The sequence below is a fragment of the Callospermophilus lateralis genome, chromosome 8 (genome assembly GCF_048772815.1).
Source record: "Callospermophilus lateralis isolate mCalLat2 chromosome 8, mCalLat2.hap1, whole genome shotgun sequence".
Classification (NCBI taxonomy): Eukaryota; Metazoa; Chordata; class Mammalia; order Rodentia; family Sciuridae; genus Callospermophilus; species Callospermophilus lateralis.
This window is the reverse complement of record NC_135312.1, coordinates 114,530,658-114,557,184: the sequence shown is the minus strand read 5'-3', so window position 1 is coordinate 114,557,184 and position 26,527 is coordinate 114,530,658. Positions and strand designations below refer to the sequence as shown.

The 26,527-nt window shown below is 42.2% G+C and overlaps 2 protein-coding genes and 1 pseudogene across 5 annotated transcripts in view; 2 read left to right on the top strand and 1 right to left on the bottom strand.

Annotated features, from left to right (window-relative positions):
- Positions 1-26,527, bottom strand: part of Sh3d19 (SH3 domain containing 19) — a 182,548-nt gene that overhangs the window by 141,207 nt on the left and 14,814 nt on the right. The gene's annotated exons all lie outside the window — the stretch shown is intronic.
- Positions 1,894-14,186, top strand: Prss48 (serine protease 48). Its single transcript, XM_076865117.2, has 6 exons — positions 1,894-1,936; positions 3,361-3,405; positions 3,800-3,962; positions 6,499-6,761; positions 7,231-7,397; positions 13,911-14,186. Exons 1-6 carry the CDS (start codon positions 1,894-1,896, stop codon positions 14,184-14,186), a joined length of 957 nt encoding a protein of 318 aa, XP_076721232.1.
- Positions 25,111-25,468, top strand: LOC143406427 (small nuclear ribonucleoprotein G pseudogene; annotated as a pseudogene).

Here is a 26,527-nt window from a genome sequence, read left to right as displayed (position 1 = left end):
GTCCCAGTGGCTCAGGAGGCTGAGGCAGGAGGATTCCAAGTTCAAGGCCAGCCTCTGCAACTTAGTGATGACCTCAGCAACTTAGCAAGACCCTATACCTCAAAATAAAAATTAATAAAAGGGGTCTGGAGATGTAATTCAGTGGTAGAATGTTGTTGGGTTCAGTTCCCAGTATCTCCCCCCCAAAAAAAGATAATCCATACCAAATAAGGCTTCTTGGGAATTTGAGTTGAAAAATAAGAAAAAACTTGGGCAGTTTAAGAGGAATAGCAAGAAATAATGTGAGAAGTGGTTGAGCCATATTAATGGCAGAGAATTGGAAGGAAGATCCTGAACTCCTGCTATGAGCTCTCATGTTTTCATGAATCCAGAGCTCCCTTTCCACTTTGGTCTCCAGGTCCATCCTGGGATTGCTTGATGCCCTTGTTACACTCTTCTTACTGTTCCACAGATGTCTGTCTTAGTTAGCTAGGGCTGCTATAACAAAGTACCACACAGCGAGTGCTGTACCCAACAGAAATTCATTTTCCCACAGTTCTAGAAGCGTGAACTCCAAGTTCAAGGTGCCAGCAGGACTGGTTCCTTCTTGGGAACCAGAAGAGACTAATTTGTTCTGGGCTCCTGGACATGCAGGTATCCTGATTTCCCACTCCTGTCAGCATACCACCCATGATGGATTAGGGCCACCCACTGACTTCAATCTAACCTCATCACCTCTTTAAAGGCCTTTATCTCCAAATATAGTCACATTCTGAGTACTGGGGGGCAGGATGTCAACATGAATTTCGGGGGAGACATAATTTAGCCCGAAACACTATCTTTAAAAATATCTCCTCTTGATTTAAGCTAGCTCCAGTGGGCCTCTGTTGCCTGGAACCGAATTATCCTTACCAAAATAGCCAGATTTTGTGATGTGCTATTATTCTTTCAGGCCTCCCAACATTTTAAGCTACAAAAGAGCAATAACACTTTAATGGTTCCTTGACTTCTGCCTCCATGATTGGTCCAGAAAACATAAAAGGCACAGGAAGAATTCTGCGGATGCTGTGGGGTGTCATCCAGGGGCCCCTGCAGAACCGAAGCACTTATTCCGCCAGCAGTCAAGAGTGCCAGCTGCAGAGAGTTCATAGCTAAGTCTTAGAGCAAGAGCCACCAAGAGAGTCACCTCACCCCAAGTAATGCCCCCTTTCTGGGAGGCTGCCTGCATCCAGTGAGGCAGAGGTCCAAGAGCTCATCTTTAATTCTGCCCAGGACATCTCTGAAGGGCAATGCAGATGGGTCGAGGCCTCTGTGCCAAAGGCATCACTGTTCAACTCTCGCTCTACCCCATCCTGTGCTCCCTCCTCCCTGTCCCTGCAGGGCTACTGATCCTGAGACCGCTCGCCAATAAATATCCTGCACACAGATCTGCCTCAGAGTCTTCTTTTCCAAGAAACCCAACTTGTAGTCTATTCTATAGATGAAACTGTAACAGACATAAACACAAAAGAGAAAAAAAAGTGAACCAGACTCGGGGTGAATTTCCTCTTTTCCATTTCTTGCTGTTGGAGAATCTTGTCGACCTTCCATTTCATTGCCAGAGACAGGGTTCTCAACCTGCGGCTCCACACATCCCCTCCCACCTTCCATCCCCACCCATAGGCAGAAACTAGTCACCCCACTCCCCCAGAACAGCAGGGGGCGCCGCAGGCCCCAGCTCCTTCCCTGGGTCTGCAGCTGCTCATCTGAAGTCTCTGGTCCCTTCAGAATCAGGCTGGGGGTAGAGACCAGAAGAGAGAAGGAACACAGGAACCCACCTAGGAGAAGCCGGTCCTGCCCCTGGCTGCCCCTGCAGCTGGCCCCTGCCAGGAGCCTGAGTCCAGGAAGCAGAAAGTGCAGCTCCTAAGCAGAGCCATGCGCCCTGCTGGCCCCGCAGTCCTGCTGCTCCTTCTGCTGGGTGAGCTCGTGGGGTGCCGTGCAGAGGGAGAGGAAGGTATCATACAGAACAATATGACTCCACCGAAGGGAAGCTACTCATGGACAGCATGACCCGAGAAAGTCCCCGGAGGTTACTATGCCCTGCACTGTGCTAATGCTCCTGGCTGGATACAGCAATGACAAAACAAAGATCCCTGTCTTCATGAGACTTATAATCAACGCACTCATTAAACATGTAAATTATAAGACATATTAGAAGGTAATAGGTACTATGGCAGGAAAGGGCATCTAAAGTTCAGGGGCAGGAGGTGTGTTGTAATACTAAACAGGGCAGTCGGAGCAGCCTCAGCCTCACTAGGGGTGTCTGAGCAAAGACCTGAAGGAGGCTGGCGGGTAGCTCAGTGCCAGAGTGCTTGCTTAGCATGTCCAAGGACCTAGATTCAATCCCCTCACTATGAGAAAGACAGAGAGAGACAGATAGACAGACAAAAGAACAGAGCTTGATGGAAAAGAGTAAGGAAAGAGGGTCCAGGTAAACTGTACTTCAAACAGAGGAAACAAAAAGGGCTTCTGACATATGTGGCCCATTTATTTTTCTGGCCCACAGTGACTTTTTTTTATTTCTTTTTGTGATACTGGGGATTGAACCCAGGGGTGCTCTACCCTGACACTATTTTTTGAGGCAGGGGCTCACTAAGTGGTGGAAGCTAGAACTCGTGATCCTCCTGCCCTCAGCCTCCCCAATCACTGAGATTAGAAGCCTGCCCCACTGTGCCCAGCCTCACATTAATTTAAAAGGACATGCTGAGAGAAGCTTAGAGGTAACAGCAAAGTCAATTCACACAAAGAACCAGCTCAAAGGGAAACAGCTTATAAATCTCAAAAGCATCTGAGGGCACCATTGTATTTACAATCTAAAACACTGATATTCCTGATGATGACCTTAAATCACACACACACACAAAAAAAATTAAATCACAGCTGATAAAAAGGAAAAGACAGGGGCTGGGGTTGTGGCTCAGTGGTAGAGCGCTCATCTAGCATGTACGAGGCACTGGGTTCAATTCTCAGCACCACATAAAAATAAGTAAGTCCACTGACAACTAAAGAATAAATAAAGAGCTGGGGTTGTGGCTCAGTGGTAGAGCGCTCGCCTGGCATGTGCGAGACCCTGGGTTCTATCCTCAGCACCACATAAAAATAAATAAGTGAAATAAAGGTATTGTGTCCAACTACAACTAAAAAATAAATATAAAAAAAGAATAAATAAAAAGGCAGGTAAGTGTGGAATTATCAAAATTCCAAATAATGGGTAGATATTTATTAATTTTAGCCTTGAACATCAATCTGGAAAGTTTAAATGGAAGGGACGCTGCTCTGTTCAGTGGATCTAGACATAAGAAGTGTTATTATAATATTAATGATATAGCATATCTTCCTTAGGGTCTTGCCCAGGCTCTTTTCACAAAAAGAAAGGTCTGCGATCCGGTGAGTGGTTTCTACTCAAGACTGGGATTTGGTGCTGGGCATGGTGTTGCAGGCCTGTAATCCCAGAGGTTTGGGAGGCTGAGGAAGGAGGATCAAAGTTCAAAGCCACCCTCAGCAAAAGCAAGGCACTAAGCAACTCAGTGAGACCCTGTCTCTAAATAAAACACAAAACAGGGCTGGGGATGTGACTCAGTGGTCGAGTGCCCCTGAGTTCAATCCCTGGTACTCCTCCACCCCACAAAAGACTGTGGGGTTTGAAACTGGAACAGGATTGAGCATTAAGTCTAGGGAGGGGTCTGGTCCTTCAGGGACATGGGAGTTTGCAGATGGTAAGATGGGGACCACAGGAAAGGACTCCAAGATATCCACAGTGCCCTTTCTCTTCTCTCTGTAGTGTGTGGTCGACCTTCTCATGAAAGCCGCATCGTGGGTGGCCAGGATGCTGCTGGGGGGCATTGGCCATGGCAGGCCAGCCTGCGCTTTTCCGGCGACCACGTCTGTGGAGGGTCCCTCATCAGTGAGAGCTGGGTCCTGACAGCAGCACACTGTATAAAATCGTGAGTTCCTCTTGGTAGCCAGCCCCCCGCAGGGCGTCCATCAGTATCTGAATGATTTCATGATGAACCAATAGACCAATGAAAGTGTGAGAAGAGCAGGGCAGAAAGAAACCAGAGGTCACTCTGGACGCCAGAACTAGGAGCCTGTGGGGACGGGGCATGGAGGTAGAAAAAGAAGTGACGGAGACAGCACTGTATTAGACACTTTTCTAAGTTTTTATCAAATCACTTCCTAAATATCAATCAGGAGGTTTGGTCTTGAATTTTCTTGGATCATAAACACATTCTGAGTTCTGTCTTGGAGCCATCATGTGAGGGAAGCAAGCTGCTGTGGCCCACATGGAACCGGTATCCCTAGCCGACAGCCAGCCAAGGCCCAAAGCCAACATCAGTGACCCTGGAAACGGGTGCCCCCCCATCCAGCACTGAGATGACTGCAGACCCCCTGACCACAGCCCTACGATAGTCCCCGAGTTAGAGGCAGCCCATTAAGTCACACCTGACTTCCAACCCACAGAATCTATGAGGTAAAATGTTTGTTGTTTGAAGCCACAAAGCTTTGGGACAAAGATGACTAATAGGCACAGAAGTCAAAATAATAGGACTTTTCAATATCAGTGAAAGCTCAAAGAAAATGGAGGAATGACTTCAAAATGCAGAGGGAAAATGATTTCCAACCTAAAATTCTACCCCTATACAAACTGTGAACTAAGAAGGGGGAGGAAATAAGACGTTTCGAATATGCAAAGCAGCAAAAATGTTACCTCCCACACACAGTTCACCAGGAAGTTACAGTAGACTGCGTTTCACCAAAATAAATGGAAAAAAAAGAACAAGAAAACACGGGACCCAGACAAAAGGAGAAAGAGACTCTTCAAGAAAATCACAAAGAATAAAGGAAAGAGCCAAGATGACAGCTGTACAGTGGCCTAGATTGGAACAGCAGGGCAGAGGGCTCCAAAAGACAGTCCCTAAAAGGCCCAACAGGTCCGAAAAAATTGGGTGGAGACTTAGACTTTTGGGAGACAGTTTGGGGAAAGAATGAGGAATTAGTGATGGGTATATAAAAGAACTGAGAAAACACAGTGAGAAACATTAACTCCAGGAGAAGCAAAAGATTTTACAAGAAATACAATCACAGGACCCAATGTGACCCACAGAGAATAATGCTGACGTAAGCCGGGGGTGGGTAATCCCAGCCACAAGGGAGGCTGAGGTAGGAGGATCACAAGTTCAAAGCCAGCCTCAGCCAACTTAGCAAAGCCCTAAGCAACTAGGAGAGACCCTGTCTCTAAATAATGTATAAAAATGGCTGGGGATGTGACTCAGTGGTTAAGGCCCCTGGGTTCAATTCCTAGTACCGATAATAATAACAATAATAATGCCGACATAGTTGTGGGAACATACACATTATATACTGATCTAACAAAAACTCAGGATGACATTAGTTTAGAAGACACAGGGAAACAAAGATGAAGACAGCACATGGATAATGATGTTAAGAAAGCTCCAACTGCCCGGCACAGTGGCGCACGCCTACCATCTCAGCAGCTCGGGAGGCTGAGGCAGGAGGATTTTGAGTTTAAAGACAACCTCAGCACGAGTGAGGCCCTAAGCAACTCAGTGACATCCTGTATCTAAATAAAACATTTAAAAAGGGCTGGGGTGTGGCCCGATGTTTAAGTGTCCCTGGGTTCAATCCCTGGTACCAAAAAAAAAAAAAAAGCAAGCTCCATCCTCACCTGCCACATCAGGAACTCGGTATCCAGAACTGGAAGGGAATTTTTGAGAAAGAGCGTAGCACCATTTTTCTTGAAAATACGAGGGAAATTAAAAGGGTTTAAAAAGCTGAAAGTGACCACCTCCAAATAAATAATGTAATCTGATAGTGGTGGAGCAGGAAACTTTTAAAATTTATTTATTTTGTACATTTTGTTAAACTGCCCGACATTTTTAATCATTATAACTTGGGTTACATTTTGCCTTAAAATTTTCTGTAGAGATGGACGTATAGTGGTCAGAACAGCAATCAAAACTGGCCCTAAGGAGCAACGACTACTAAGTACCTAGGTGATGGCCGAAACCTTGAGAAGGGGAAGTGGGAGACAGGGGAGAACGTGCAGGACGAAGCTGTGGCCATAGCACAGGGAGGGGAGGAAGGAGAGAGGAGGCCACAGGCCACCCGCAGTCCCGGATGGAGGTGTCCTGGGGAATTCCCACTCAGCCACCGGCCTCTGTCTCTCTTTTTCTTGATTTTCTTTTTCTTGTTTTGTACCAGGGATTGAACCCAAGGTGCCTGATCACTGAGCCACATCCCCAGCCCTTTTTATTTTTTATTTTGAGACAGGATCTTGCTAAGTTGCTATGAACTGGCGATCTTCCTGCCTTGGCCTCCTGAGTCGCTGGGGTCACAGGCGTTGCCACCTGCTACCCCTCTTTCTTACGTGGAGAAGTCGTGCTGGATGTGGGCAGCTTGTTCTGCCCCAGGGAGGCCATAAGCATGCTCACTTAAATCTCCTCTTCCTTCCCGCCTTAGGTCCTGGGTTTCCTTTTACAGCGTGTGGCTGGGATCCAACAAAGTACAGAACTCCCAGGGGGGCAAGGAGTACTATGTGTCCCGAATCGTCATCCATCCCAAACACAACACCACCACTGCAGACATTGCCTTGCTGAAGCTGTCCTCCAGGGTCACCTTCACTCCTCTCATCCTGCCCATCTGCCTGCCCAATATCACAAGGCCACTGACACTTCCAGCCTCTTGTTGGGTGACTGGATGGGGAAAAACTGAGGAAGAATCGGGTAAGAATGGGTAGAGCAAGGGGTGGTTTTATATTTACACTCTTGTATGTATTCCAGAACATTTGCATTCTAAACATAACCTCACCATAATAAATTTTTTAAATTAAATCAGATCAAGCCAATGATATTATCTACAAGTCTTCAAATAAAATACCTTTGGACATTTACACTTTTGTTGTATTTACTCTTGTATCCTGCCTAGAGTCCAGCTATAGCTGGAAGAGCAGATACTAACAACGGAAACACATAATGACCTCTCTCCGTCAGAAGTTAGTAACCCTGACTCGCAGTTTGGAGAGAATCTGGTATTCTTTAAAGTGGTAGCCAGGTGTGGTGATTTAACTGTACCAAAGTATCCTTCCATAAGCAAATATGGTTGGACCCCGAGAGACTTCTGCACTCATGACAGAGTGTGGCCCCTGTACTGATCCAGGTGACCTTAATCTTTCATTCTTATTTTCCTCTGCAGATTCTTACCCTTCTACTCTCCAGGAAGTTGAAATACCCATTTTTAACTACCAGGCTTGTGAACGACTCTTTAATCCCATTGGCATTTTCATCCCTGGATTGGAACCAGTCCTTGAGGAAGACAAGATATGTGCTGGTGATGTTAAAAAAAATAAGGATAGCTGCGTGGTTAGTATTGTGGTCTACATATGTGGTGTTGCCAAAAATCTCACAAGAGACGATGCAAGAAAGTTCAGAGGTGAAATGATTGGGTATGAAAGTCTTAACCTAATCAGTGCGTTAATTTGCTGACAGGTGCTGAGTGGTACCTGTAGGCAGACAGGACGTGCTAGAGGAGGTGGGTCCCTGGGGGCCAATCCTTGAGGTTTATATTTTGTTCCTCTTGAGCAGAGCCCTCTTTCTCTGCTTCCTGTCACCACCTTCTGAGCCGACTTCCTCCACCATGCCTCTCTGCCATGACGCTCTGCCTCACCTTAGGCCCACAGCTATGGAGGCAGCCATCTCTGGACTGAGACCTCGGAAACCTTGAGCCGAAATAAACGTTTCCTTTTTTATGTTATTCTTGATAGGTCTTTTGATCGAAGCAACAAAAATGCTGACTAAAAGAGATCTTAATTTGGGGGCTGAGGTTGTAGCTGGGTGGTAGAGTCCCTGCCTCACAAACCTCACAGTGTGAGGCACTGGGTTTGATCTTCAGTGTCACATAAAAATAAACAAATAAGATAAATAAATAAATAATAGATAAATAATAAAAGATAAATAAATACCCTTGTATTATGTCCTTCTACAATTAAAAAAAAAAAAATTGAAGAAATCTTAATTTGGATCCAAGTTTTCCTACCTGTAAACGGTAAATTAGAGCCAGATGAGGGTTCTGACAGTGATTCTTGTGCTACCTGTATGAAACACTTACTTACATCCTTACATTTAATCTCTTTAACGATAAGACTTACTGATATAGACCAGTGGTTAGACTTTTACAGACCTATCAATTTTAATATATTAAGATGGACATGCAATCATTTTTTAAGAACATTTCATCATAGACCTTAAAGAGGTCATTCTGTTGTCTTTCGATCACAACTGTCTGATGAAAAGTCAGCCACCACTTGAATCCTGGTTCTGCCGAGTATGAGGCGGTGTTTGCTCCGACTGCTATCAATATTTCTTCCTTTACCTCTGACTGGAAGTGGCTTGAAGGTGGTGTGCAGGGGTGGTTTTCTTTGTATTTATTCTATTTACAGCTCACTGTTTACGGGTTTTGATTCTATTTTTTCACTAAACTGTAAATTTTTTTCAGTCACAATTCCTTCAAAAATCATTCTGCCTCATTTCTCTCTTCTCTCCTAGATGAAACAATAACTTTGTAGGTTGCACCTTTTGATATTTTCATATAGGTATGTTTTACTTTACTTTTTTCTGTTCTTCAAACTAAATAATCAAACTTAATAATTCAACTTAATTAGTCTCCATTCAAGATCACTGCCTTACTGCATTAAGATCTTAACGTTAAGCTCAGCTAGTGAGCTTCTTTTATAATATATATATATATTTTTAGTTGTTGATGGACCTTTATTTTATTTATTTATATGCAGTGCTGAGAATTGAACCCAGTGCCTCACACATGCTGGGCAAGCGCTCCACCCCAGCTACCATGAGCTACCACTCTGGCCCATGAGATTTTTTTGCAGGTTTTAGTTTTAGTTTTAGTATGACTATTTGGTTCTCCACCCCACCACACACACACATTTTTCAAAATCTCTGCCAAGATTTCCTATTTCTGTTACCTGTATGTTCATTAATGTTTTTTCCCTTCACATGAGTTGATCACAGTTAAAGCAGCTTTTTTTGTTGTTGCTGTTGGGGGGGCGGAGTACTGGGGATTGAACTCAGGACACTCGACCACTAAGCCACATCCTCAGCCCTACTTTGTATTTTATTTAGAAACAAGGTCTCACTGAGTTGCTTAGTGCCTCACTGTTGCTGAGGCTGGTTTTGAACTCTCAAGCCTCGAGCCTACTGCCTCAGCCTCTCCAGCTGCTGAGATTAAAGTAGCTATTTTAAATCTTTGCCTATTCCAGAATCGGAGTTATCTCATGGTCATTCTCCAGCTTTTTCTCCTGAATAACAGTTTCCAGTTTATCATGGGAAATATTTTCCTCTGTCTTTTTGTTGCAGTTTTCTTGTTGTAATATCTAGTAATTTTGGATTGTATTCTGGACATTGTCGGTGATACACTGTGGAGAATGTGAATTTGGATGCGCCTCCTAAGAAAGCAGATTTCCTGTTTTAACAAGCAGTTAACTTGGCTAACCCCAATAGCTAGCCTGTCTCTCCCCTGACTGGCAGAAGCAGTTCTTTAGCTGAGCTGCTTGAGATCCCACCTGTCTGTATAAATAGTCCAGGAGTCAGCCACAGACTGGAGCACAGTTTGCATTTGGGACTCCCTCTGTGGCTCTCTCCTTCCTGGTATTTCTCCCTTCACTTTCCAACTGCTGTGACAGCTTTGAACTTTGCCCTCTGATACCCCAACTAGAAAGACTGTAGGTTTCTGTTTAACAGAGAAATACAGAAAATTCTAAATAGGTGGAAATTAACACACTCCTAAATAATCAATGGGTCAAAAAAATGAATCACAAAGGAAATTAGAAAATATTTTTTAAATATTTTTTAAAGAGAGAGAGAGATACAGAGAGAGACAGAGAATTTTTTTAATATTTATTTTTTAGTTTTCAGCGGACACAACATCTTTGTTTGTATGTGGTGCTGAGGATCGAACCCGGGCCGCACACATGCCAGGCGAACGTGCTACCGCTTGAGCCACATCCCCAACCCAGGAAATATTTTTTACACAAATATTAAAGTTAGGAATAAACAAGGGGAGCTGGCATGTGGTACACTTCTATAATCCCAGAGACCAGGGAGGCTGAAGCAGGAGGATTGCAAGTTCAAGATCAGCTTCAGCAACTTAGTAAGAAAGACACTGTCTCAAAATAAAAAATAAGAAAGGCTGGGGATGTGGCTCAGTGGTAAAGTGCCCCTGGGTTCAATCCCTGGTACCAAAATAAATAGGTAAATAATGGGGAACAATATTACCAAAAATAAAAAGAATTGTAAGATAATACTATGAATAATGGTATGCCAATAAACTTGAACACTAAGATGATATGGCCAAATTTATAGAAACATGCAAACTACCGTAACTAGCTCAAGAAGAAATAAATGATCTGAATAGACCGAGGATAGGTAAGGAGACAGCATTAGTGACTTAAAACAAACAAACAAACAAACAAAAAGCCCAGGCTCAGATGGTTTCACTGGTAAATTCTACTCAATATTTAAAGAAGAAACTCTTCCACAGAAATAGAGGAAGGAACATTTTCTAACTCGTTTTTTTCTATAGCTGTGGGTAAAGCTCAGTTGTCGAGCTTGTGCTTAGCATGCACAGGCCTGAGGTTCAAACCCCAGCACCAAAAGAATTAAACAAATCAAACACTAAGGAAAAACATGTAACAGAAGTAGAAAACTTATACTCTAAACTACAAAAGTATTATTGGAAAAATATTAAAGAACGAAACCCGGAATGGTGGCACAGAATGATCATAAATTCCCAGAGGCTCGGGAGGTTGAGACAGGAGGATTTCAAGTTCAAAGCCAGCCTCAGCAACTTAGCGAGGTCCTAAGCAACTCAGAGAGACCCTGTCTCTAAAAATAAAGTACAAAGAAGGGCTGGGGATGTGGCTCAGTGGTTAAGTGCCCCTGAGTTTAATCCCCGATAGCAAATAAATAAATAAATAAGTGCTTGCCTAGAATACATGGGAACGTGGCTTCAACCCGTCATATTATTAAAAAAAAAAAAAAAAAAGGAAAGGGAGGAAGGAAAAATCAAAGACTTCAATGAAAAGACGTTCTGTGTTCAGTGAACAAAAGACTTAAATTCAACACAATCACTATCAAAACCCTTTTGAAAAGGAAATTTCAAAATCATATGTGGGGATGTGGCTCAAGTGATAGCGCAATCACCTGGCATGTGCTGGGGGGAGGGGGGGCTGGATTTGATCCTCAGCCACATAAAAATAAAAAAAATAAAGATGTTGTGACCACCAAAAACTAAAAAATAAAGACTAAAAAATTCTCTCTCTCTCTCAAAACAACAACAACAACAACAACAAAAACACCCAGCTGGTTTCTTTGCAGAATTGCATAAGATCACATGGATCCTAAAATTCACATGGAGGTTCAAGAGGGCTAAATAATCTTGACAAAAGAATAACAAAGCTGGAAGATGAACACTTGAACACTTTCTGATTGCAAAATTTACCACAAAGCAACAGTAGACAAGAACAGGACTGGCATAAGGCTAGACATACAGATGAACAGGGCAGAACTGAGAGTTCAGAAATAAACCCTTCTATGTATGATCAATTAATTTTAGTCAAAGAACAATTCATGAGCAAAGAACGGTAATTTCAACAAATGGTGCTGGGACAAGAAAAAAGTTGGACACCTGCCTCATATATACAAAAATTAATCCAAAATGAATCTATGACCTATAAAAATTAAAACATAACACTTTTTTTTTTTTTTTTTTTTTTTGCAGTACTGGGGATTGAACCCAGAGGTGCTCTACCAGTGAGCCACATCCCTATCCTTTTCTAGCTTTTATTTTGTGACAGGATCTCCCTAAATTGCCCAGGTTGGCCTGGAACTTGCGATTCTTTGCCTCAGCCTCCAAATCACCGGGATTACAGGTTTGCACCACTGTTCCTGGATGGATTTAAAACAATAACACTTTTAGAAAAAATAATATGGGTAAATCTTTATGAGCTTGATTAGGCAACATTTTCTTAAATATGCATTAAGCAACAAAAGAAAAATAGAGTTCTTCAAAATTCGGAACTTCTGGGGCTGGGGTTGTGGCTCAGTGGTAGAGCACTAGCCTGGCACGTGCGAGGCCCTGGGTTTAATCCTGAGCACCACATAAAAATAAAGAAAATAAAAAATAAATAAAAATAAATAAATAGAATAAACAACTAAAAAATAAATTTAAAAAAAATTCAGAACTTCTGTGCTTCAAGGGACACCATCAAGGAAGTAGAAAGGTAACCCTTGAAATGGGAGGAAATTTCAAAATCATATGTTTGATAAGGAATCGCATCTAGAATACATTGAAAGCACATCTTGATAATAAAGACAATATAATTTTTAAAACAGAATAGATATTTCTCATAAGATATACAAATAGTCAGTAAGCACATGAAGAAGACTTAATATCAGTGACCATCAGGTAAAAGCAAATCCTAACCATAATGAGATACTGATTCACACCCCCAAGGATGGCTAAAATAAAGACAGATAATAACAAGAGCTGACAAGGATGTAGAAAAGCGGAAACTGGGGCTGGAGTTGTGGCTCAGTAGTAGAGCGCTCGCCCAGCACATGCGAGGCCCTGGGTTTGATCCTCAGCACCACATAAACATAAATAAAATAAAGGTATTGTGTCCAACTACAGCTAAGAAATAAATATTAAAAAAAAAAAAAAGAAAGAAAAAGTGGAAGCTTCATAGACTTTGCTCAGGATGTAAAATGAGGCACCTTCTTTGGAAAACCAGCAATTCCTTCAAAGATTAATTACCATATGACCCAAGGTTCCACTCCTATGCAAACACCCAGGAGAAATGAAAACATGTCCCTATAATAATTATCTGTGCATTAATTTCACAGCAGTATTATTTATAATAACCAAGGGGTGGAGACCCCCAGGTGTCCATCAGCTGATGAATGAACAAACTATGATACGTTAATATAAGGAACATTATTCAGCGATAAAAAGGAATGGGGGCAAAAAATAGATTACCAGTTGGCCTTGGACTGAGAGGGCTGGGAAGAAATGAGCTGAAAACTAATAGGTACAGGGTCTCCTTTGGGGATGAGGAGAACGTTCCAATGTGGGTGGTGGCAATGGTTGTACAACATCCTGAGTATGTTAAAGAAAACACTCGAAGGTGCACTTTTATTTTTTATTTTTGGTACTGGGAATTTAACCCAGGGGTGCTCTACCTGAGCTACCTCCCTAGCCCATTTTAGTTTTTGAGACAGGGTCTCACCAAGTTGCTGAGTCTGGTCTCCAACTTATAATAATCCTATCTCAGCCTCCTGAGTTGCTAGAATTACAGGAGCGTGCCGCTGGGCCAGGCTCTTGATAGCGCACTTTCCACGCATGAATGTGTGGTTATATGACTCCTATCTCAAAACTGTTACAAAAAAGAAAAAACAAGATAGAGACATACTAACAGCCGGTCACTGTTACTTCACGTAAGAAAGAATTATTTTAACACAAAGAAAGAGCAGTAAGAACTTAAGAACAGAAAGATCAGGGTGGTTCATTCCCTGGATACATGTAGCATTGTGAGTTAAAAGCCTGATGCGTCAAAAACACATCACATGAATCTTACTTGGATTCATCAGTCAGACAAATATTTTGAAATTATCAACATATTTTGCTTAGTTCCCTGCCAATTTAGTGATTCTAGATTCCCATGATCCTCCTCCAAAGCAGTGTAAGTCCAGCTTCCAGAGACTTCCATCGGCCTCAAGGCCCAGTTCCACAGAACTCTCCATCTCTGTGACTGCTCTCCTCTGCGCGCCCTGCACGGCACTCATGACCTCTCTCTCTCCTAGGGCGACTCTGGAGGGCCTCTGTCCTGCAACATCGATGGTGTGTGGATCCAGATAGGAGTGGTGAGCTGGGGAATGCAATGTGGCAAACTTCTTCCTGGGGTCTACACCAATGTCAGCTACCACCGAACGTGGATTAGTGACTCTGTCTCAAGAGCTGAAGTGCTGGGTGCCAACCATTTGGACTTATCGGACTTCTTCTTCCCTGCTGGACTCGTCTGCCTGGCCCTTCTGGGCCCCTCCTGGGCCTTTGGGCCTAATACTATGCCAGAAGGCTGAAGAGGAGAGCTGAAGCTGCTGGGGTGGGGTGGGCGGGGGTGGACAGGGCAGACAACCCATAGGAGAGTCGCTGGGAATCACTTTGAAGGACTGTTTTTAAGGTTCTTGGTTCTGTAAGTGTGTGTTCGTGGCTGGAATGTGAACGGCTAACAAACAAGGTTACCACTCCTGGGCACGGTTTCTTTGTCCCTGACTTACGTGTCTTATGTGACAGGAAGGATGCACTCCATGGGAAAAAACAATTGTGCATACAAATTAAAAAGTACTAGAAAGGCAGGGATCGCAAGAGTATCGGGGATGGCAAAGGCAAAGTTTCAAGGACTTATAACAAGGACCTGCTTCCTGCCCACACCTGCATCCTGGGCTTCTCACCTGGGCTCGTTTCTCCCCTCCGCTACCTTCCTATGCTTCTCTTTCTTTTTTCTTTCTTTTTTTTTTTTTTAATATGTATTTTTTAGTTGTAGTTGGACAAATACACTTATTTTCATTTATTTGTATGTGGTGCACAGGATCGAACCCAGGGCCTTACACATGTGAGGCGAGCGCTCTACCACTGAGCCACAACCTCAGCCCCCTATGCTCCTCTTTCTGACCCCCGTCTCCCCCTCAACCTTTAATAAGGGACCTAACATCAACACATATATGTAGCCCAGCTCTGCATGCTTCCGAATTTTTTGCTTTTTAAAATACCACTGTGGGGCTAGGGCTACGGCTCAATGGTAGAGTGCTTGCCTAGCACGTGTGAGGCACTGGGTTCGATTCTCAGCATGGAATATAAATAAGCAAAATAAGTGTCCACTGACAACTAAAAAAATAAAAAAAATAAAAAAATCAATGTGGCCAGTCGTGGTGGCCAGTCTGTAATCCCAGCAGCTCAGGAGGCTGAGGAAGGAAGATCATGAGTTCAAAGCCAGCCTCAGCAATTTATTGAGGCTCTAAGCAACTCAGGGAGACCCTCCTCTAAATTAAAAAAAAAAAGCAGGAATGTGTGCTGGAGATTGGCTTTGTGGTTAAGTGCCCCTGGGCTCAATCCCCAGTATCAAATAAATAAATAAATGAATACCAATGTGAACTACTATTAAAATTAGATAAATGCTCTGGAGGTATTGGGTGTCAACAACCTGGACCCATCCAGGTTGTTAATATCACTCCTATAATAAAGTACTTTAAATGCTTATTAGAATGAAGAAAAGATTATGATGCATGATCAGCATTTTATAAACAATCACATGGCCTGCCCTATTCCCTTGTGTGTTTAGGCCGCCAAGAATGCAGGGCTAAGTTTTGTACTTGACTGCTCATTATTTTTATCCTTGATTTTCTGCTATTATTCCATTCGTATACCTTCAAGTCATCAACTCATCCTGTATTTCTCATTTGGCTTATTACATCCATGTTTTTCGTGGGAAGTCAATTTTCAAAAGCAATTTTTTTGACAAATAAATACATTTAATAGGAAGCGAGAGTGACAGGGAAACTTAAGATCCTTGCCAATCCTAAAGCTCACCTTGCATCTAGACGGCCACCAGGGCCTCTGACTGGCACCCCGTGTCCTTCTCATGCCTAAAGCTCCACCCAACTCCATTTATTCCCCACAGCATTCAGACCAGGGTTTTAAAAATAAAAATACTTTTTGTCTCTTTCTCCCCTTTTCTCCCTGCTTATAGCCCTTCAAAGGTATCCTGTTGCTCACAGAATAAGGATGAAATCCTCACAGTCTACAAAGCCCTGCGAGGTCTGACCCCAGCCTGTTCTCCTGCCCCATGGGGCATGGCTCTCCTGTTCTCTGTGCTTACTTGTCCTCAAATGCTCTAAGTACCCTCTCAGCCTCAGACTCTACATCTGTTCCCTGTAGCCCTTGCCTAATTATTCTTCCTGTGCCTTCAGATTCTTAATTCACCCATTATTTTCTCAAAGCTATCCCTGGCTCTCCTGATCAGAACCAGCCCCTAATGTGTGCAACACGCCTGTGACCTCACATTGGTGTGTGTGGTTCTCTACTGTACACATGTCTGTCTTACCAAAATGTAAGGTGCGCAAGAGTAAGAATTTTTGTTTTTATCCACCACTGTACCCAGTCTCCATAAATACTCACTGAGTGAATGAATGAATAATAAACATCCAATTAACTTGTTTGTATCCCCAAAACACACTATGTGAACCTGGGTACTTTGATTACTGAGATAACCCAGACCTGACGTAAGTCTTACACAAAATAGGTTTTCTTCTTTTTATAAATTTATTTGTATCATTTTTTTAGTTGTTGATGGGCACAATACTTTACTTACTTACTTACTTATTTATTTATATGTGGTGCTGAGGATCAAACCCAGTGCCTCATATGGGCTAGGCAAGCTCTCTACCACTGAGCTACACCCCCAGCCCCACAGTGGTTTTCAAATATTAATTAAATAGAAGGATGAAAGGAGGAAACAATGTTCCAGCACAGTTCTCTTCCTCACTCCTCTCCAGCCATAAGGAAAACAGGAGAGAAAGATCACTCAAAGCAGGCAAACGGAGAGGTTTCTCATAGGTCAGAACAAAAGCTAAGCAAGCACTGGAATGAGACAGAGGGCCAAGCAACGTGGGAGCCCAGGGAACACAAGAAATGAGGAGCAAGAAAGGAAAGCTGAAGGGAAAGACAGACCAATCAAGAACAAGAGAAGAAGAGCCAGGTATCACGGCGCACACCTGTAATCCCAGCAACTCAGGAGGCTGAGGCAGGAGGATCACAAGTTCAAGTCCAGCCTAGGCAACATAGTGAGACCCTCAGCAACTTAGGAAAACTATCTCAAAATTTAAAAATAAAATCTTTTAAAAAATTATAAAGGGCTAGGAATGTAGCCCAGTGGTAAAGCACTGATATTGGGTTCAACACCCAGTATCTTAATTTTTTTTTTTTTTTTTTTTTTGAGAACCAGAGAAGCACAACTAGGCAGAGAATGCACACAAAGATATGAGCCACGGCCACGCAGCAAAGAGGGTATAAAGAAGGTCAAGAAGGTCCTCTAGGTTCTTAGTTCAAAATGGGAAGCAACCATTCTACAGCATAGTTTCCACCCAAATTTTTCTCATGAACCAAGAATGGAAACTTCATACTTTGGAGGGACCAGCCTCCACGTGGAAAGAAAGGGATATCAAGAGAAATAGAACCTTATAATGTTCTGGCCACTACTGGTTGTTCTGGCCACTACTGGACCAGGGATGGAAACCTGCCCTAACAGCTTCTCCAGGCACTGGAGCAGTTAGCCCAGGGTCTCACCCAAGAGATACATTCAGTACTTAACACACAACACCCCATCCCCCCAGGGAGGTCGGAATTGAGTCCAACAGAATGTACTGCGCATGCACCAGGGTCAGGTGCCCACTAGGAACAGGCACCAGTCAAGTCACCAAGATACAGGAGTATCTAGAGCATACCCAGCCCGCCCTCCAGGGACACAGATTCCAGGGGAGACGGAGGCAGCACAAAATGTGAAAGAAACAGATTCTCAAGTTTTGGGGAATGATATTGGCCAAATTATATTGTTTTATGGTGTGCGGGTATGACTATTATATATAAGACACCAATGGAAAAATGTGGAATGAGAGAGGAAAAAAATAAAAAGAAGTACATGCTCTCAGGTTATGTACAAGAAAGCCTGATAGAGAAGAGTAAAACTGAAAAGGCAGGCCACAGGAACAGGGAGCAGGACTCCACCTCTGATAGGGTCGGGGAGCATGCTAGCGTGTGTGGGTGTGTGGGTGTGTGGCGTGTGTGGGTGTGTGGCGGGGAACAGGGAGGTCCGGGGGCTGGAATGCTGGGCGCAAGTGCAAGAGGTAGGAACTCAGACCAGGTGAATCATACCTCACTACAACTATGTTTTAACAATGAAAAGGGGCAGGGGCCAGGTCCTGCAGAGCCTAAGCCTCAGGAAGGCCTCTGAATTTTATTCTCAGTGAGATGAGAAGCCACTGAGAGAAGGGGAAGAATGTAAGACAGAAGAGCAAAGAATACTGCACCCCGGATCTTGTGGTGCAGAGGCCAGGAGGGGGCTGCCGTGGTGGAGAGGGCAGTTAGGTGGGAGCAGAGTCTACAAAGCAGCAGAGACAATCACACACCAGGCACTGACGTGGAGCTGAGCAAAACACTCAGACACTGCTGTATCCTGACGTCTCCGTGAGGCTGAGTGCTGGTTCTCCACATTCCTTCTCTGTTCCACCTGTGCATAAAGGCCCCACTTACCAAAGTGATAAGAGAAAAGCCCAAGCCCAAGGTCTTTACCCTCTATTTCTTCACTAAGACACCTGCCTTCTTGGTTTCTTCCTTCTTATCCAGAGCAATATTCTCAATATTCCACCTCCAGGCCTCATCCTCTACAACAGAATACACCACAACACACTTACTTCTGTCCACTGCTTAGGAAAGGAAGCAGTAAGTATCTGAAAAACATTAAAAGCACCATAGGAAATTTTTTTTTTTAATTAGAGCTGGGATGGAGCTGGGTGGTAGACCACTTGCCTGGCATGTGCGAGGCCTTGGATTCAATCCCCAGATTGGTAAGAATACATCTAGATACTGTGGGGAGCAGCAGTCACTTATCACATAAATAATATGGCATGTGAATTATGCCTCATTAAAACTATTTTTTATAAAAATAAACAGGGAATTTTATCTCCTGCTAAAATTAAATAACTTGTGTGTGACGCATTCAGGGCTCTCTGAAGATATCCTTAATAATACTTGTGATTGTATTTTTTTTAAATATATACTTTTTTGGTTGTAGATGGACACAATACTTTTATTTTATTTTTATGTGGGGCTGGGGATTGAACCCAGTGCCTCACGCATGCTAGGCAAGCGCTCTGCCGCTGAGCCACAACCCAGCCCCATTGTGATTGTATTTCAAAATAAGGTTCATACTAGTTATATATTTTCTGTTCCAATTGCTAAAACACAAATGGAAATCTGGCCTAAAATACAAGACATAGCAAATGTGAATACTTTACTGGAGGAAAAATAATCAATGAGCATTTGAATTCATAAAACTAAAATGTCAGTGCTTACTAATTTTGTACTAATTAATTTATTCAGTGACACCAAAACTGGCCAAATGATGAAGAAGTAAATGGGGACATCTCTATACTACTTGGGGCGGGGAGGCTGGTGCTCAATGTAGAATTACTGTCTTTAAAAAAATCAATTTCAATTTGCAGAATTCTTTACTTCTTGAAATATTTCATCTTCACATGCTTTCCACTGCCTCATGTCTTGAAAACTTTTAATTAAAAGAGGAATTTTAACAAAAGCTGCTAAAAATCCAATAAGCGATTTTTTTTCCCTAAAAGTAGGAAAAAACTTGTACATTTAGTTATTTCCAGATCTTCTCTTTATAACAAATAGACTGTTTCAAGGAATGGCCCCTTTTCCCCCCTTTATTTCTCTAAGCTGTGAAGTCACCCAAAAATGTGGGACATTACAGAAAAAGGAATCAGGATAATAGACGGTGGAAGCTCTATTTCGATATTATCTCAACAATGGGTATTTCATCTTTTCATGTGCTTTGTTTTATTCGAAGGCTGCCTCCGTCTCCTCACCAAATCGGACTGAGCGTAGTGTATCTGCGTACCAGAAATCAGCCACCTAAGAGCTTTTTAAAATGTGTTCCTTCTCCAGGAAAGGGAGGCGAGAAGTCATTCAAAATAACCAGATTCAATTAATTTTATTCTCTTATCAATAACTGAGAAGAAACGTTCCCTATCAGAAGAACAAAAGGGATTGAAATCTTTAATGGAAATCCTAATTGCCTTTCTGGATAATTATGCTCAACCAACCCAAATTCTCTCCACAGTGTCTTCGACCATAGAAGCCTTTGCTTCCCATCTCCCCGTGGTTGAAATGAAGTAACTTGCCATCTGATCCCGTAGCCCCTTGGGTGCCACACAGCCCTGTACTATAATTAACTCTGAACACCCAAGAGTGAAAGGAAGAGGGTGGGAGAGCCCAAGGCCCCAGAATGCTAAGACAGGGTGCTTCTGATGGAAACTGGTAAGAATACATTACCCTCTATTTCTTCACTAAGACACCTGCCTGTTGGGCAGCAGCAGCCAGAGAACATTTTGATCAGATTGGGATACGACTCCATGGAGGGTGTGTGCTGGTGGGAGTGGGTGTGATGAGATAAGAGGACGGGAAAATAAAGAAAAATTATTTCAAGAATGACTCCCACGTAACTCACTTAATCACAGCAGTGCCATTAAACGAAATGAGGAAAGATTATCTGGAGGAAGAGATTTGCCAGGCTGAAAAATAGCCCCCTTAAAGATGTCCCGTCCTAATCCCCAGAATTTGTGGGTGTTACTGTACACAGTAAAGGGGTTTTGGTTAAGTATGATGAAGTGAGTATCTTCTGAGGGGAGATGATCCTGGATTATGGGGTGAGCCCAATGTAACCACAAAGGCTTCTTCCTAGAGCTAAGCAGGAGGACTGGAGTCAGAGACACTCATGAGAGGATGCAGAAGATACACGGATGCAGAAGGAAGAAGGGAGGAGTGCAGACATTTGCTTTGAAGATGAAGCAACGGACCATGAGCTAAGGAATTCCCGCTGGCTTCTAGAAGCTAAGGGGCAAAAACATGGATTCACTCTCAGGTCTGTAAGATAAAACGGAACCCTGCCCACCCACCCAGAAAGCCCAGAGACACTGACCTCGAGAACTGTAGGATAATAAACCCATGTTGTTTTAAGTCACGAAATCTGTAGTTAAGTTGTTATAACAGCAATAGGAAACTAATATGGATGTTAGAATTCAGAGGCCTATCGAAGTAGATATGTTGGCTGGGCAGTCACATTCAGAAGAGAGAACAGAGGGAGAGAAACGAGAACCTGTTTGAATTATGGGCCTTCCTCTCCAGACCCACCTGAACAACCCACTCCACGAAAGCACTCATGCACTTTCACAAGATTTTTCCTTGAATTTCCAAGACATTCAAAAGAACCACCATATTCACAGAACCCCCAGACCAATGACAAAGCAGCCTGTTCTATGCTGCCTCCTTAAGAAACAGGAAATCAGATAACTTTTCACTTGGGGGAGGGGAAAAAAGTTAAAAAACAAACCTTTTCCTAAATTATGCTTATTAAAAGAAAATCAAGAGCTGGGGATGTAGCTCAAGCGGTAGCACGCTCGCCTGGCATGCGTGCGGCGCGGGTTCGATCCTCAGCACCACATACAAACAAAGATGTTGTGTCTGCCGAAAACTAAAAAATAAATATTAAAAACTTAAAAAAAAAAAAAAAAAAAAAGAAAATCAAAATGTCACAGAAACCCTTAATCACAGAAAGTTTAAATCCATCATATGACTGTGTGTTCCTCAATGTCTCACTTCATGCTGAAGGATTTGGTCAGTATACCCCTGATTCTTTCTAAAAGTTTAATATTTAAATATTGCCTATTATTTTTTAAATTAAACTTGCTTTTTAAAGTTAATGATAACAGAAAGCTGTGACTGCAACAATTGCAAAGCTTCAGAATTCAGGATTAATTTTATTTTATACTCCATAATACTAGGCTAGATTTAAAAAAAAAAAAAAAAGAGGAGGATAGTAGTTGGTTGATCAAAGAAATTTTGTGTCAATGAATTTTAAATAATGAAAACATTTTGGCCTTAAAAATTAAAATTACTAGAGCATCTTCAAAGGCAAGTATTTGGGTTTTAGAGAAATCTCTTGTCCCCCTAGGAGGTCCATGGAGTGATTTTTAAATCTGAAACAGAGGGCTAACATAAAAGGCCTCTGAGAGACAGGACCACAAGCAAGAGGAAAATGCACTGCGGTTCACATTTTTTGTCCAGAGTCTAACCCAGACCAATAAACAACTAGTTCTGAAATGGACATAGTTTAAACTTCTAAAAACAGGTTTCAGAGAAAGTAAAACTTTTCTTTTGGTGGTGCTGGGGATTGAACCCCTGGCCTTCTGCATGCCAGGCAAGCACTCTACCAACTGTGCTATATCCCCAGCTGAGAAAGTAAAACTAAAACCATGTTAACATAGCTTTGTATTTGTCTTGCTTTTTCAGGGGGAGGGAGAGGGTACTGGGGATTAAACCCAGGGTTACTTTAGCACTGAGCTACATTCCCAATCCCTTCCTTCCTCCCTTCCTTCTTCCTTCCTTATTTATTTATTTGAGTCAAGGTCTCACTAATTGCTGAGGGTCTTGCTATAAGTTGCCAAGGCTGGCCTCCTGCCTCAGACTCCAGAGTCTCTAGAGATTACAGGTATGGACCACCATGCCCAACAACCTAGCTTTCTTTAGAGCCCAGCAGCTACCATCAGGCTTAGCCAAACCCTCCCAAGAAGGACCAATCTATTGAGCATCAGGATGGAAGCTCAATAGACTGGACTATCACAATCAGTCTATCACAATCAGCTTTGCTCAACTACCTGCTACTAAGTCTTTTGAGTCTTTACAAGCAAGAAATAAATACTTACCAAATATTGAGCCATAAAATAATGCTCTAGAAAAACATTTCTGGATTATATTTTTAAAGACATGAAAATAAGCTCAAGAGGACAAAACTGGAAACACCCAGAAAAATATAAAGGGAATAAATATGGCCATGTTGAGAATTTGAGCTTTAGAGGAAGCAGACAATGAAAGAACAACAGGTAAACGTGGCATGATTACTTTGTATTTTAGAAAATTCAGTTGAGTGGTGGTCCAGAAATGGATTAGAGAAGTAAGTTAGGAGTCAGAAAATGACAAAAGATGTCTGGACCGCGATGGTGGCAACGAAAATGGAGAGAAGAGGATAGGGTTGAGCTCTGCAGAAGGCAGGTTCAACAGAATCTGGTCACAGTGTGGGAGAAAGCTGTGCCTTCACCAGTCTCTGGCTTGGTATCATTCAGTGAGACAGAGAACCAGTTTAGAGTGGGAAACAAAAGTTACAGACATTCAAGACTCTGCAAAAAAGAAATCCCAAAACATACTGTATTCTTCCATTGAGCATTAAGTAAACAAGTTGAAAAAACTAGAATATATTCCAAAAGCTCACTGGCCAATTTATTGGTTGTAGGGGAGTCATAAAGAACAACACACAAGGAATTCCAAAACCAGGGTTTTGCCAAGAGTTTCAAACTTCTCAAACTAGCACATCTTTAAAAGGTGGCTGTGGGAGATTGTTTAGTCAACTACTTCCTCTAGCCACACCCCACCAGCCTCCTTACCACCCAGTAAATCCTATCAGGGATTAATTCACTGATCAGGCTAAAGCTATATATAACCAATTATTTCTCCTCCAAACCTTCGTGCATTGTTTCACATGTGAAGTTTTGGGGGACACCTCACATCCAAACCATAACAGAGATAACACTCGCTTTTTCATTGTCTGCTTCCTCTAAAGCTCAAATTCTCAACCTGGCCATGTAAAAGGGTTAACCATCCACTCAAGGTACCAAGTAACTTTCAGGGTACCTGAAGAATACTACCTCCCTGAGCCATTGACATCAGGTAAGCCAAAGAAACATGGGTAGAACTGACCTACGAGACTTCTGAGCATAAGTTTTAAATACTGGCACATGGCTTTTTTGTCCACTGCTCCTCTTCCCAATTAGGGATTGATCCTGCAGCCAAGAAATAGCTTACCAGTTGAATAAGACACTGAGCTCTCTTAGAAGTTGTAACCACAGCACTGATGACAAAATATGACAGCTGTCTAACAAATAAGAATATGTAATTAAGTGCTATTTCCCTTCTTCAAGTTGAAGTTTTCTGATGATTTACTAAAAAGTAACCCAACAGAAAAAAATAATAGTCGACTCTCAATCCCCAAACCTAGAACAAAGAATTTTGACCCGAAACCTCATTGCGAAGAGTCAGCAAACTTTTCCTGGAAAAGGACTGAGAGGAAGTATTTTAGACCTACTGCCAAATAGACTGTTGCAACTACTCTGCTGAGGCAGAACAAAGGTAATTATAGACATGATGTTAATAAATGAGTATGGCTGTGTTTCAATAAAGCTTTATTTATAAACAGGCATGGGATGTGACCTGAGTCTAAGTCCTTCACACTGTCAGTGGAGAATATGAGAGATGAAATCAAGGCCATTTAGCTGGCCATTTAATGGGAGGCTAAGCATTTAGAATTAATGTCTTAGCTGGGCATGGTGGCCCGTTCGGGTAATCCCAGCAGCCCAGGAGGCTGTGACAGGAGGATCATGAGTTCAAAGCCAGCCTCGGCAAAAGCGAGGCACTAAGCAACTCAGTGAGACCCTGTCTCTAAATTTAAAAAAAAAAAAAAAAATATATATATATATATATATATATATATATATATAGAATGCATGTCTTTTGAATCCAATCCTCTAGATCAGGTTCTGCTGTGTCATAAGATGAAAATGAAACACAAAGGGAAAATAAAGCAGAGAATGCTAAGGGTAGGCTCTCATTATGTTAAACAATTTGGTTTTAAATGAACATTTGCTTCTTGAATGATTATATAGCTTTCAGGAAAACAAGTAAATATCATAAAACCAAACACATCAGCAAATGATAAATTAGCAGTATTTTGAAAAATGATCTTCAGAGGAAACACAATTATATACTCCATTCCTACCATCATTTCCTTGAACAGCTTATCAATCATTTCTTTTATCAACAGGACAGTATTTGCAATAATCATTACAGTAACTCATCTTAGGGGAAAATAGGTTTGTTTTTTTAAATATACCATAATGAGCCACAAATACTATACTAGTCCAGCAGGAGATGATGACTTCTCATGGTGTTGTTCTGTTAGTGGGTTTTTTGTTTTGTTTCTTGCTGGGGATCAAATTCAGGATCACAAGTTCAAAGCCAGCCTCAGCTACTCAGCAAGACCCTGTCTCTAGATAAAATATAGAAAAGGGCTGGGAAAAGCATCTCTGAGCCTGCAGAGTAGACAACATGAGCAAAGCTCACCCTCCCGAGCTGAAAAGATTTATGGACAAGAAGTTATCATTGAAATTAAATGGTGGCAGACATGTTCAAGGAATATTGCGGGGATTTGATCCCTTCATGAATCTTGAAATAGATGAATGTGTGGAGATGGCAACTAGTGGACAACAGAACAATATTGGAATGGTGGTAATACAAGGAAACAGTACCATCATGTTAGAAGCCTTAGAATGAGTATAAATAACAGCTGTTCAGCAGAGAAATCCGTGTCCTCCCTCCAGAAGCCCTGTTTAACTATGACTTGAAAATTGGGTCATGTACACTTTCATATTAAACTTTTTGTTAAATAAACTTCAATAGCCCAAAAAAAAAAAAAAAAAAAAAAAAGAGCTGGGGATGTGGCTCAGTGGTTAAGCACCCCCATCCCCTGATTCAATTGCTGGTACCAAAAATTAAAAAATTAATAAATAAACTGGCAGAAATTGACTGTTTTTAGAACTCTATAAATGAACCAAAAGTCTACAGCAATAATAAAATAATCAAGAAAAACTAGCTGGATTTTGATGAAAATAGTGAGCTTTGTGTCATCTGAAATTTCCTTGATTCCTTTCCCCTTCCCCTGCTCAGCAGTAACCTTAAAAATATCAGCCTGGTGGGTCAGTGGTAGAGTGCTTGCCTCATGTGTGAGGCACTGGGTTTGATCCTCAGTACCATATATAAATAATTAAATAAAATAAAGGTCTACCAACAACTAAAAAAAAAAAAAAAAACTTCATCCTGGGGCTGGGGCTGCAGCTCATGGATAGAGAGCTTCCCTAGCAAGCGCTGAGACCCCAGGTTTGATCCCCAGCATCCCACACACAAGAAAGCAGAACAAACTTCATTCACAAAGAATTGCAATCATTTGTTCTGACCTGCCTGGTGGCTCCCGAGAAGTCCAGCAAAAAGACTTGTACTCTCTCAGGGCTAAAGTGGAGAGCTAGAGAGTATTTGCTGAAAATATTTACCAACTAACAAATAAATAGATTATTTGCTGTTACATGAGGATAACAGTTGATAAGTAAAAGACTAATCCAAAAAGCTGGTAGGAAGGCTAGTGAGCAAAATGCTTTGGGGAATAAGAGTTTTGAAAAGTCCCCATATATTCCTAGGAATCCAGAAGGCCAACTGCCTTCCCAGAGTAGGCCCTGACTCAGAGAAGACCTGAGAAGGCCCTCAGCTCTCACCTTGCTGACCACCAGGCCCCCTACAGCAAGGCCACCTACAGAAGAGCTCATCTGCAAAGACTGGGAGGTTCCTTTTAGTTCTAGACACTGAAGGAAAACACTTGTCTCATCACTGGCTACCCACTAAACAAATGAAACAAACTTCAGTATCACACATGACAAAGAATACAGACTTTACAAAACTAGTTTAGAAAAGTTAA